Below are 14,878 nucleotides of genomic sequence, written 5' to 3' on the forward strand. Positions count from 1 at the left end.
ATAACTACAGACCAACAATTTCCACAACATTTTCACGTTTTTATCATGGGTGTGTGTTGAGTTCAGCTAATTTATGTTGATTCGGCTATGAAATTAGTCGATCAGTAATGGGGTTATGTTGTTTCAAATTAATTTTTGTTAAAAACTATTATAGAGAAGGTGAGGAATTCAGATTGGTCACAACCTGATTTAATCATGGAGGTTATGATGGTAGTGATTAGGAAGTGTTGGTTGTTATTAGCTTTGAATGATGCCTAAATAGTGGTGTGTGGTGGGGGAGATGGTATTTTTCCTCTATTTGTAGTTGTGTGTTGATGATTTTGGGTTTTGACTTGTGAGAGTTGTTGTTTTGTGCCTGATGAGTCTTGAACTTATGGAAACATGGAGATTGTGTTGCTGAATTTATGACTTTATGTTGTCTTTTATGGTGACAGGAATCAACAATAGGGGCAACGTTCTTTTCACAGGCACTGGCAGTAAATGGCGCGATAGTAAAGTTTGAGATTTGGGACACATCAGGACAAGAGAGGTAACATAGCTTGGCTCCGATGTATTACAAAGGTGTTGCTACTGCTATCATTGTGCTGCTGATATCATTGTCTATGACATCACTAACTCGGTATGATATCTTTGCATTTGGATATTGCTGAATACCTATTTAAATGGACAATATTTGGTGTACAAATGACCATAGTAGTCAATAGTTTGCTATAGTTAAGTGGAGCTTCCCTAAACCACTATAAGATTCTAATGGTTGAGCATTTTTTCAATAGCAGCCACTGTATTTGTAGTAATGGCTTTTCACATGCTGTAGCGGTGCTACGATTATATCGGCTGTAAAAAACAAATTTTGCCCCTGAAACATTGTTGTTTGAGTTTTTTTTGAGGGGTAAAATATTCTACAAAAAAGTTAACTTTGTTTTGACCTCTACTCCTTCACACTTTACAGGACTTTTTTTTGTGTGTGTGGGTGTGTTCTATTCTTCTTTCTCAAACGTTGACTCATATTTCCAGACAACAACAAAGATTTGTAACTTTCAATATTCATGGGGACTTGGGATTCAACATTTTTACCCCTGAAGTTTCAATTTTTTGGCAACGAGCCGAGAAAAAAAAATGTGAAATAGATTCATGGATACTTGAGATCCAAAGATTTTACCCCTAAATCTCAATTTTTTTAAAAGCAAGCTCAAAAAAGAAATTGTTGCTTTGTTCAATGGGGCAAAAATAATAAGTTTTGAACAAACACATGTCCTCTTTATACTCTCTCTTAATTTGTGTTATTTTGTTGTTTTCTTCTTCTTCTTCTTCTTCTTCTTCTTCTTCTTCTTATTATTATTATTATGCTAATGTAGGCATGCATGTTAGCTTCCTTAAAAAAAGAAGTTTTGAACAAGTGCATATCTTTTTTCCACTCTCTCTTAATTTGTGTTATTTTTGGGTTTTTTTTAATTATTATTATTATTATTATTATTATTATTATTATTATTATTATTATTATTATTATTATTATTATGTGGGAGGAAGCTTAAGGCCTTTTTTTTTATGTTGTGATGACAAGAGTTAACATTGACATTTCCTATCTCTTAATTTTTTTCTGTTATCCATGTTTGTTTTGTTACTACTTGTTTCCATTTGCAAGGTCATCCAGGAAGAAGCATGCAACAACCAAGGTTTTCCTTTTGTTTGAATACTAAGTCTTCTTTATACTCTCTTTTAATTTGTGTTTATTATTATTATTATTATTATTATTATTATTATTATTATTATTATTATTATTATTATTATTATTATTATGCCGACTCTAGCGGAAGTCCCTTTTTGATTATGTAGACGTCGAGCAGGTAAGACTTTTCTTTTGTTTATTGTTATGCATGTTTGTTTCCTCAAAAAAATGAAGTTTCAGAGGCCCTTTTTTACATTGTGGTGACGGAAGTTAACGTTAATATTTCCTATATCATAATTGCTTGCCTCGGTTTGTTTTTCCCTTGAATATTATTATATTATGTGGTATGAAATTTTGGGTATTCTTAGTTTAGTTTCTTATCTATTGTGATTCTTTCCATCTGAGTTCATGATGTTTGAAGTTAGAAAATTTTTAAAAGATACCAGTGTTTCAATTCTGATGATAAAAACGGCTATAAAACCACCAAATTATTTACCTATACTAATTAAATTCATATTGTATTCTATGTAGGTTTGCTTTATTCCGCAGTTCTATGGATCAAAATCAAAAGATGATTACTTCAGTCTACAAAATGGTTTCAAAAGATGCATGATTTATGTCAAGTTGTGTAAATTTATTTTTAATAATGTGTATATTTAAAATTTTATATTGTAAGTTATATAATAATAGATAAATGAAATATTTAATGTTTTGGATAATCTTTTATTATATATTTTATTATTTATTTAGAGTTGAAAATTGATCCAATTCAAATCCAATTATTAGATTAGCTTAAAATTTGAAAATTTTATTATATTATTATTATTCAATTCTAGACAAACGGGGTAAGTAGTAGATAACCATAATTCAAGTACTTTATGTGCTGCACAATGTTGTTTAGGAAGTTGGCAATGAAGTATTTATCAAAGGAGAATGTGACTTACATATATTGTTTGCCTCTGTTGAAAGTAGCAGATTTCTCATCTAGTTTTTAAACTGCTAGCATACCTGTAACAGTCGTAACTTTTAGAATAAATTAATAAATAAATAAATAAGTAAAAGTAAATAGGTCATAATTTCTCACTATATAAGCCAAATGTTAACCTAGAACAACTTTTAGAAAACACATTCTGTTCCTTTCTTCTTCTTCTGACACACAAGAATCCTAACAGAGCAACCGGAGGAGGAGCTCTAGAGAGCACCAGAGACGCCACAATTGCTAACGGAGAATGTTTGAGCGACTACATCGAGGTAAGGGATAAGTTACTCACGCTTGGGGGTTAGAATGAACATGTGTAGGGATCCCTAGAGGATAAATTTTTTTGGGTTATTTTGGGGTGTTTATGAAGTTTAATTATGTTTTCATGTTTAATCACGGATTAAGTATGTTTGATGAACCAATTGGTATTCTGATGCGAATTTGTTGTAGGATTAACGTATTCCTATGTTAGGTGTGTACCTGAATTAGAATTCTTTATAAATAGCATAAAAATTGTGTGGTAGTGATTTTGTTTATACAAGATATGTTGGCCTTTCAATCTTGTTTATTTTTATTTTTTTTTACACCGCAGTGTATACACGTATAGATATTGACACTCTTATCTCATAAACTTCATATTTTATTTTGCGTAACTGATTTCTCATCATAAAATTCACATGTGTAGCAATTATGGAATAATTGAATTGACTAAAATTATTTGAAGAAATTAACTAAAACTGTGTTCACATTCTAATTAAGCATTTTCTTAATGTTGACAAATTAGTTGAAATATGTTTAGAATATGAGTATACATGTTTTTCATATAAAACAATATATATATATATATATATATATATATATATATAATATAATATATACGTTCAAACTAATATATACAAATATATATATTATAAGTAAGTTTATATTAAGATTTTAATATCTTACGTTAACGCATGTTACGTTAATTTATATTAAATATAATATATTATTTATATGGTTTAATATAATTATGTTAATATTTTAAATGTTTACGTGAATGTTATATATATATATATATATATATATATTTAGTATTATATATAATTGTGCATTAATGTGTTATATATATTTGTTTATAAGTCTTGAAGTTAGAGGTGTTATGTTATTTTTATTATACATTGTTATCTAATTGTTAAGTATATTTTATAATTAGTTAAATTATAGACATGAGATATGGTTGTGAATGATAGTGTGATTGATATTTGTTGTGATATTACTTGTCTTGTGAGTTATGAGTTATACAGTAACCCGACCAGTGTTTATCTCGAGAAAATTTTTATGCGCAGTATTAAAGGAAAATTGTAGGATTCCTAGTTAGGATCCTGAAGGGTTGAATTGTAGTGCAACTTGTTAAACATATTTGAAATATAAGTGTGAGGTCACGAGTATTGTATAATTCATGAAAAGTGTTTGTGTGCAAAAAAAATTATTTTAGGGGTTGGACCTGAATAAGGAGGGAGAGGCCCTGACGGACTCTTCGGAGTGTAGGCCTTGGAGGTCACCCGGTTTGAGTGCTCCTTTAAGCTTGTGCCGATCCCACATGGTTGGAGCATTCTCGCAAAACAGCGTGACCCTGACTGGTCTCCCTATGATTTACTTAGTGAGAGTGACCTGATATACTCATTGTGTGGTGTGTCTTGTTATGTACTCCTAAGCGTCCTAGTGTGGTTTTTCACTGATATGGTACCACATTGCATATAGACTTGAGTCTTAGTATAATTGTTGCATAACGCTTGTGTCTGACTTTCATTGAGTTAGCAATTGTGGTTTGATATTATTTTCTGGAGTGTGTGAACTTGAATGGATGTGAATAATGTGTGTGATTTTATGAAGTGATGCTATTTATACAAATTCAGTTTTAAGTATTATATGTTTTACATGTTCTAATGTTTTAGTATATATGAATGTGATAACTCATTCCTGGTGTGTGTTTGTGTTTGGGTTGATTGTCATTTTGTTGTTCAGGTGAGTCATCACATGATGAGTTCCACGCTAGAGATAGAGAGACTTAGTCTGTGATAGAGGCATGCTCTGATAAGTGTGACATTGGGGCATAGGATTTTACTTCCCATGTTATAATTTCCGTAAATGATATAATTGTGTTATGTTTTCTACTTTAGTTTTTTTTTTTTTTATTAAACATGCACAACCTTGTTTTGAGCTGGGATAACTTCATTTTATTCGAATAATTTCTACAATGTTTTCATTAAGTGAGTGTGAACCCTTTATCTTTTGAAATTAATTTAAAGTCAATGTGTTTAAAAAAAAATCCCGCATGATTTCATTTCCTTTTATTCGATATTTGTGAGGGTAGAGGGTGTCACATTTAGTGGTATCAGAGTAGGTCGGACCTTTTGGCCATGTGTGTTATGAGCTTTCTGTGTTTCCTTGTGTACTCTGATGTGTTGTGTTTGTTTTGTTTGATTAGAGGTGTACTCTATTGTGTTGAGGAGCAACTATGCTGGGAGTAATGCCTGGGAGAAATGAGCGAGAATGACTCCTTATCGAGGCCTTGAACAACTTGGCGCAAGTTATGGCCAATCAGGGAGGCGGTGGAGGAGCAACTATGTACCATGGTTTAGATCGCTTTCAGAGGAACAACCCGCCTACCTTCAAAGGGGGTTATGATCCTGAGGGTGCTGAGGCTTGACTGAGGGAGATTGAGAAGATCTTCCGAGTGACGGAGTGTCAAGACCATCAGAAGGTGTTGTTTGCTACTCACATGCTAGCAGATGAGGCAGAGTATTGGTGGGAGAACACTAGCCCATGTTTAGAGGGAGCAGGTGGTGTTGTTGTCCCATGGGGAACCTTTAGACAGACTTTTCTGGAGAAGTACTTTGAGCTAAAACAAGGGAGTATGACGGTGGCAGAGTATGCAGTGAAGTTTGAGAACCTTGTAAGGTATTTTCCTTATTATCAGGGGGAACTTGGAGAGAGGTCCAAGTGTGTGAAATTTGTCAATGGCCTCCGACCAGAAGTAAAGATAATGGTGAATTATCACGGTATCCACAACTTTGCATAGTTGACCAACATGTGTAGGATCTTTGACGAAGATCAGCAGGAGAAGGTTGCATTTTACAAGAATGCCAATGCTAGTCATGGGAAAGAGAAGAAACCTATGACTCACAGTCGTGCTAAGCCATATTCTGCCCCTCTCGAATATGAAAACCATTATGGGGGACAAAGGACCAGTGGAGGACATCACCTAGCTGGTGGGAGTTCTCAGTTAGTTAACAGAGTGTCTCAGCCTGCTGGTAGAGGTGGTAGTGGTGCTCCTGCTATTGTTACTACACCACTCAGGTGTAGGAAGTGTGGTAGGCTTGGGCATAATGCTCATGAGTGCACATATAGAGAGGTGACTTGCTTTAACTACCAAGGTAAGGGCCACCTGAGTACCAATTGCCCACATCCGAGGAAGGAGAAGAGGAGTGGAAGTCTGAATAACTCATTTTGTTCTTAATAATTTCCTTTGTTTTGTTCTTTTTCAGTAAGGACACTTCTCCATCGACATCTAGAAAGCTTTGTCTACACCATCAACCTCAAAGAGTACAATTTTGACCTCTGATACAATATTCTTCTGCTATTCAATATGTTTTCCTCTTGATTATTTTATTGTTGTTATTGTTGTTCGTTGAAACTTTTGACATGTTTTCTCACCATTGAAAATGTGTTTCAATGGATAGTTACTGGCATGAGTTTGGACCCTAACTTGGAAATTGTTTCATAATGAACTGTTGATTCTGTTCGGCATTATATTGTCTTTTTAAAAAGGATATCTATTTAGGGTTTTCATATGGTTTGATTATGGATTTTTAACAACTGCTTTTGATGTACCTATTTTTACTATGAATTTCCTGTCATGGATACAAATAAGCTTGATTAGATCCTCAATAAATATGGCTCCCATAGATGAAACATAAAGGTCTATCTCAGATAATGATAAAAAAATAATTATATGCTACTTTTAAGCTTGATCCAACCAGCTCTTTAGAGTGTCCAATTTTTATGCTTTTCCTTGTTGGCCTATAAAGAGGTCCATGAAGTAGTGTGCAAGAGGATACTAAAATTCAATATCAGTTATGATAAAGAGGTGGAAATGATGTTTTACTTATCCAATTGGCGAACATAAATTAGTTTCTCCCTTGACTTGGTTCTAGTTCAGGTTGCTTAATCTTTTTGACATGTTTAGTCAATATTTCAACACTCATTATCATACATTAATATTATAGTTATGTTCATCTGATTTTTTTTGTTTCCGATTTGTTTCTTAATATATGATGTAGTTATCTTGCAAGGTCCATTTTCCACTCTCTGATTCCAATGATCCTCCCCCACTACGAGCCTGTAAGTGAAAATTTTTATGTTTCAGTTTTAGGTTCATAATTGTGGGCACTATCGCATGTTCAAGCTGCACCAATGCTAACTTTTAATCGGACTCAAAAGTTACTTCATATTTTATGCAGCAATCCCTACCTGCAATAGACACCTCAAGGATTGAGTTCCCAGATTTCACCTCCTTAACTTTCATCTAACAAATTAGCAAAACAATATACACGGTCTAAGGGGCCTGCTTTTGCATTGTATGTCTGCCTATGCTTCATAAAAGCTTACCATATTTTGTGTCTTATGAATGTAGGATATATGTATTACTCCTTATTCTATATGTGAATTAGTATGTCACTGTTATGCAATGTACATTGAATGGGTTGTCATGTTAATTATAGAACTTCATAGAAATGTACTGATGGTGTTTGAATCTTTATATTACCAATTAGTAAACAAATAGATATTTTGCATTGTACATGCGCAAATATAATCAATAAATTATCTTCATCAACAAATTGTATTGTGTTTCAAACCCATAATTGTACATTAATTTAATATAATTTTAAATAAATGAATTTAAAGGCCATTTTTTAGCGTAAACATCATTTGGATCTTTGTCATCTTGAAGACTGCATACAATGTTTCAAAAGAAAGATTACCATAAGCTCCTGGAAAATAGCATTATATGCTTATTTATATATTAAATTTTTACAATCAAATGATTAATTATCTGCGGTATAAAATCATTCAATAAAAAACACAAAACACACACACACACACACACATAAATAAAATTAAGCACACAAACACAGTGAGAAATATTTTTTACCAATGTTATCTTTTTTATTTTAAAAAAAATTAGATAGAATCATTTTATGTTGACTATTTTATTTTTAAAAACTTATTTTAATGAAAAATTCAATATTGATAAAGTGTACAATGATAAAATATAATTAATAAATTAAGTCCTATTTGCAAATTTATTGTAAATGAAAAATCATATTTGTGGATGCCACAACTACTCCTCCCATGCATAACTTATAAAACCATATTTGTGGATGTTACAACTACTTTGCCTTGAAAAAAAAAATCTTATGCTTGCTAAATAAATAATCAGACGAAATCAATGTACTGCCCTCTATAAAACTCTTTAGTATCAATGTTAGTTTTTTTTTTTTACAATACTTTCTTTTAATTCTTGCATCAAAAAATCAATTGACGAACGACCCGTGCGTATACACGGGTTCCTCTAAATATTATCTTTAGTTAAATATATATAAATATTATCTTTATTTCAATGAATGAATTATTTTATTTTGACTTATTATAATTAAAATATTACCTCGTTTATTGTTAATGATATCCATGTGATAAAATAAAATATTTTTAAATTTGAAATCAATTTCTTGAATAACAAAAATATTGATATAGTGGAAAAATGAAAAACATTAGATGCTAATGATTTTCTATCATAATATTTAGGTTATGTTGAAAAAATTATTTTAGTTAGTTTTTAGTTTTTTTAGCTTGAAATTTTGTTTTATTGCTTAATATACAAGTTTTTAAAGTAATTTTTAATATTTTTTAAACGTTACTTAAAGCAATATTTTTTAAAATGACTTATAATTTTTTATATTTTATTTTATTTTTATCCTTAAAATATTTATTTAATTTTCTTACTACTTTTTTAATATGTCATTTTATATATTTTAATTATTAATTTTATCCAACATTTATAATTTAATAAGTTAATTTAAAAATTTTCGACTAACTTTTCCGCTTACAATTAATTTTATCCAACATATAACCTGAAAATCAATATTAGGAAAAACATCCTGTATGTCTTATATTGAATTTTGATTTTCTACCATTAATGTCGGCTATCAAATTTTAAATATCATTGATTACAATAATTTTAAAAATTCAATGCTAATGGACAAAAATCATAAAAATCATTAATGTACAATAGCAATGGACATTAATAGATGACTTTCACAACTTTCAACCATTTAATAGAAAATTACATTTTTAACCCTTATACTTCGAGTAGGAAAACTTTTCGGATGTTATTTTAACTATCAAAGATATTTTACATATAAAAAGTTCATCAATCTATGCCCTTCACCCACAAAATCATACCTAAACCAACAACACATCGCATCATGGAGAAAATAACTCACATAGCAGTTGTTCCAGGTCCTGGATTTAGCCATCTAATCCCAATTCTTGAGTTCTCCAAACGGCTTGTTAAACTCCACCCTCTCTTGCATGTCACAGCCTTCATTCCCACACTTGGGTCTCTCTCAAGTGTCTCAAAATCCTTTCTTAAAACACTCTCACCAAGCATAACCCCAACTTTCCTTCCACCAGTGGACCCCATTGACATACCACAGGGGCTTGAAACTGCAATCCGAATGCAACTCACAGTGACTTACTCTTTGCCCTCTTTACACAATGCTTTAAAGTCCTTGACTTCAAGGACTCCCCTTGTGGCCCTAGTGGTTGATAACTTCGCCTATGAAGCACTAGATTTTGCCAAAGAGTTCAACATGTTGTCATATATTTACTTTCCAAAATCGGCTTTTACACTTTCAATGTACTTTCACTTGCCCAAGTTGGATGAAGACACATCATGTGAGTTCAAAGACCTTCCAGAACCTATTCAAATGCCAGGTTGTGTACCAATACACGGCCTTGATCTCCACCACCAAATTCAAGATCGATCAAGTCAAGGTTATGAACTTTTCCTTCAACGTGTTAAACGTTTTTGCACAGTTGATGGGATTTTCATCAATAGCTTTATTGAAATGGAAAAAGAGCCCATAAGAGCATTGGCTAAAGAGTGGAATGGCTACCCTCCTGTTTACCCTATTGGGCCGATAATTCAAACAGGCATTGAGTCCGATGGGCCCATTGAATTAGACTGCATAAAGTGGTTGGACAAACAACAACCTAAGTCTGTTCTATATGTTTCTTTTGGGAGTGGTGGCACATTATCACAAGTTCAAATTATTGAACTAGCTATGGGCCTAGAATCGAGTAATCATAAATTTTTGTGGGTGGTAAGAGCACCTAGTAGTTCAGCTAGTAGTGCTTATCTCAGTGGTCAAAATGAGAATCCATTGGAATTTTTACCATATGGATTCTTGGAGAGAACCAAGGGGCAAGGCTTGGTGATTCTATCATGGGCACCCCAGATTGAAATTCTCAGCCATAGTTCAATTGGTGGGTTCATGAGTCATTGTGGTTGGAATTCAACCCTTGAAAGTGTGTTGCAAGGTGTGCCATTGATAGCATGGCCTCTCTTTGCAGAGCAAAGAATGAACGCTGTTATGCTAAGTGATGACCTCAAAGTGGCACTAAGGCTAAAAGGGAATGGCAATGGAGTGGTGGAAAAGGAAGAAGTTGCTGAAGTGATAAAGAGTCTAATGGAAATTGAAAGTGGAAAAATGAGAAAAATAATGAAGAGGTTGAAAGAAGCTGCTATTAATGCAATAAAAGAAGATGGTAGTTCTACAAAGACCATGCATCAATCAACAATTAAATGGATGCAATTAGTAGGAATATAAAAGGATGTAGATAGGCCTCTTTTGCATGTCAAGGTCGTGCCTAGGTATTTGGGGGGCTAATGTGACACCATTTACTCCAAATACATTATTAAATAAATATTGCAAAGAGCATAAATAAAGTTTTTGTTTCTGGAAAGAAATAACGAATTTTAAAACCTTTTTCTCACGGGATATAAAACACCACATTGAAAATTTTATTGAAGCAGAACCTTTATGAGATATATGTTTTAATGACAACAAACATTTATGAAGTTAATTTAAGTCCTTTGGACTTTTGCTACTAATGGTTTGTCCCGAAGTGAGTTAAAAAAAAAAAAAAGGATTTCTCAACAAGCATTAGCCTATGGCCTTGGTTTCTCAAATATGACGTGTGTCCAACATTAGAAGCAAGAAACTAAAAGCAAAAGAAAAATCATTAGTTCTATGCCAAAGTGCAGGTATCATAGGTATCATAAGTTTATGACTAAAAGCATAATTCTAGAGGTAATTTAAGTCAAGAGTACACATTAGAAGATATACATGACTTAAGGATGATGAGAAGATGCAATGCTGAAAACAACAAATGAACACAAACATGTCTACATAGGCAAGAAGAACACACCACACTACTACAAAATATGCAATCAACATCGCCAATTTAATATTGGTTACAAGAAAAATTGATGTTAAATTATTCGTGGTGATATTTCCTCAAATAAATGGAACTTCTTAACATCGATTTTTAAAAAACCGATGTCACTAGCAAAAACTTAACATTGATTTTTTGAAAATCAATGTTGCTAGTACAATGTTAATATTGGTTTTCAAAAAATTGATATTGTTAGTAATTAGTTAACATCAGTTTTTGAAAACTGATGTTAAATGCATAGATAACATTGATTTTTAAATAGAACCGATGTTGAATCTTTTTTAATATTTCTAAACCTCTTCTCTGGCGCCTTACTTTGGCTCACTTTGAAACCCTCATTCTCTTGAACCTTCACTCCGTTGTTGCCACTCTATCAATGGTCATCACCATTGCGTCACCGCCATTGCCACTTTTTCGATTTTGGTAGCAATTCAGAACACGCTAGTAGTCAATAGCACGGTTATGACAAAGTAGATTATTATGTTTCTGGTTTGTTTGTTGAGAGTTTGGGAAGATTTTTTAGATGTACAATTTAGGCAAAAATTTGGTATTTTAGTGCATCATATACCAGAGCAGATATGGGTAAAATGCACAATATGGGTTTTGGGATGGTTTGTTTCAGTTATTGATTTGTAGGAAGAAAGGGGTAGAACAAGTCAACATGGTGTTAAAAATCAGTAAATGCATTGTAATAATTTTTCTCTTTTTTTCTAATCAGACCAAAAAAATAAGCATAATGGTGGACACACAAACTGTTTCTAGTGATGTTAACTCATTAGTTTTGGTTAGAAACTTGATAAGACAAATTGTTTAAAGGGTCAATGTAAATCTGATTTAGTGTAAAAGTGAAAGAGAAAATTTTAAGATAATTGATTAAGTATTTCAAAAAAAGAAAAATGTTTTGGTTCATTTTTCATAAGTTAAAAAGAGGCTTTTGAAGCCTTGTGGAAAATGTCTTACTGAAACTAAAGAGGAACTCTTGAATATATATAAAACAACACCCTTGAGTCCTTCTCATTTCTTCAAGAAATGAAATTGCAGATACATCATGCTTTATATGAGGGTTCACAGATGAAAGGAACCTCTTTGACAATTATTAATTCTAGTTGTGTTATAACTAATAGTAGATAGCAATAATGCTGTAAGATATATAACAAATTTAAATTTTTGCAGTGTAAATTGTAATAAAGCCAATTCTCAATGGCAGATAACAAACTATGAAGAAAAATTCTCATACTCTACTATATCCATTAAATCATCACAGTGAATCAGTGATGTGGAATATTATATATAGAACAATAGAATCACTGATTTCTAACAGGAACAAGACCTGGCACTACTGCCCCCACAACATTAATTCCTCAATAGAAAACCTTACCACTTAAGACATCAAAATTCAAAACCCTAACCAAACCAATAACGAAAATTTCTAGCTTCACCATCGTCCCCTTTTGACTTTTCCATCCTAATGTTTGAAATGCCGGAAGACATTTCAGTCGCCAAGGTTTAATTAGAGCTACAAAAAAATGTAGACAAATTCAGCAACATAGAATAACAAGTGCTGTACATCAACCTTATTATTTTAGTTTTCTGGTTTGGTTCTGGCACCTGCTAAATAATATCAAGCAATGGATCAGAGTCTTGCAAGTAATGGGTTAAATAGATCAGAATGTGTATAAGCAAATGGGAGAAATACACCTTATTTTCATCCTCCTCAAATGGGGATAAAAATCCCAATCTCACTGTTAGGCAATGGGGTTGGAACATGCCAACAAATTTTTATTGTTTTTATTATTAATTTTATTATTATTTGAGAAAAGAGGCAACCATTACTAAGCAGATATAGCACAAACAACACAGTAGTTTGAAAGAAAGGTAAACTCAGAATACTGGTGAATTGTGTTTCTTCTTGAAGCTGAAAGATACTTTTTGCTTCGTGTTTCTTAATTAGGAGAAAGGAGAGAAAACCAGTTGCCTTAATGTGCTTATGAACCAAACAAATTGAGAAAATTGACTATTGAGTATATCTAAATATTCAAAGCTTTAAGGTTTAAACTCACCATAGTAGCTATGGTGCATATATAGCAATAGTTAGGTATCTGCATAAGACAGTCTTTTTGCAAGTTCAGCACCTGCATAAGAAAAAAGTTGTGTTGGATAGATAATTTTATCCAATATTTATAAAATATTTATAAGTTAATAAATTATATACACATTTTTCCCATCCACGACTATGTTACTATTACTGTGCTTGTATTCTTAATTCCATGCCAGACAAGACAATTTCTTGCGAGTACAAACACCTTTTAGAACCTATAGAGATTCCTGATTCCATACCCATTCATGGGACTGATCTACCATACCCTCTTAAAGATTGATCAGGTGTAGCATACAAGCAATTTCTTAAAGGCAATGATAGGTTCTATTTTATTTTCTCTATGATTACTAGTTTAATTAGGATTTTTTGACTTTCAGATAAAAAGAAATTATTACATAATTTTGGACATTTACATGCCTATGGTTCTAATCAATTTCTACATGACACACAGTCAAGCTTTTCAATTTACAAAAAATAATTAATAACATTATTTTATGTATCATGCATAGATTAATTGGGTCATGATAGTTTCATGTAATAATTTCATCATGGTGAGACTTTGAAGATATTTATAGGAGTTTCAATCTTTGGGACGGCTACGAGAGACTAATTCTAAATATATTTAGCTAATGATACATTGGTTAATAACTTTTTTTAAGGTAGTGAAAGATTCTATTTAGCTGATGGTATATTGGTTAACAACTTTTTTGAGATGGAAGAAGAGACCGTAAGGGCCTTGCAATAAGAAGAGGGAAGATGAATCTCTTCTGTTGATGCAATAGGACCCTTTGTGCAAAATGAGTCATGCAATGATCAAGGAAGTGACACAAAATGTTTGAGATGGTTGGACAAGCAACAACATAATTCTGTCTTGTATGCGTCCTTTGGAAGTGGTGGCACACTTTCTCAAGAGCAAATAAACGAGCTTGCTTGGGGTTTGGAATTGAGTGGTCAAAGATTCTTGTGGGTGTCAAGACCTCCAAACAAGTTTGGCATTATTGCTGACATTTTGGTGCTAAAAATGAGGACCCTTTTGAATTTTTACCAAATGGGTTTTTGAAGACAACACAAGGGCGTGGTTGGGTGGTTCCTTATTGGGCATATCAGATTCAAATCCTTGCTCATGGTGCAATTGGTGGGTTCATATGCCACGGTGGTTGGAACTCCACAATTGAAGGTGTTGTGCAAGGGATTCCACTAATAGCATGGCAACTCTTTGCTGGGCAAAAGATGAATGCTGTTTTGCTAACTGAAGGTCTGAAAGTGGCTCTTAGGGCTAATGTAAATCAGAATGGGATTGTGGAAAGGGAAGAGATAGGTAGGGTCATAAAGAAACAAATGGTGGGGGAAGAAGGTGAGGGAATTCGCCAGAGAATGAAAAAGTTGAAAGGTGTTGCTGCTGATGCATGCATTGAAGGATGAAGGATCCTCAACAATGGCCTTAACACAATTGGCACTAAATGGAAAAGTTTAAGCTTGGGGTTTGCATAATGTTAACTAAAACTTTTGCACAATTGATACAACTTAGGTTGGGGCTTTCTATTTTACTCGATTAGAAATGGGGCTAAACAAC

At 32.7% G+C, this 14,878-nt stretch overlaps 1 protein-coding gene and 1 pseudogene across 1 annotated transcript; both read left to right on the top strand.

Moving 5' to 3' along the window:
- Positions 1 to 9,050: 9,050 nt before the first annotated feature.
- On the top strand, positions 9,051 to 10,950 carry LOC100807516 (hydroquinone glucosyltransferase). The gene has a single exon (XM_006576676.4). The coding sequence runs from the start codon at positions 9,125 to 9,127 to the stop codon at positions 10,577 to 10,579; it is 1,455 nt and encodes a 484-aa protein (XP_006576739.1). The 5' UTR covers positions 9,051 to 9,124; the 3' UTR covers positions 10,580 to 10,950.
- Positions 10,951 to 12,835: 1,885 nt separating this feature from the next.
- Positions 12,836 to 14,779, top strand: LOC102663639 (UDP-glycosyltransferase 72B1-like; annotated as a pseudogene).
- The last annotated feature ends 99 nt before the right edge of the window (positions 14,780 to 14,878 follow it).

This window comes from Glycine max, chromosome 3, assembly GCF_000004515.6.
Source record: "Glycine max cultivar Williams 82 chromosome 3, Glycine_max_v4.0, whole genome shotgun sequence".
In the NCBI taxonomy this organism is placed as follows: Eukaryota; Viridiplantae; Streptophyta; class Magnoliopsida; order Fabales; family Fabaceae; genus Glycine; species Glycine max.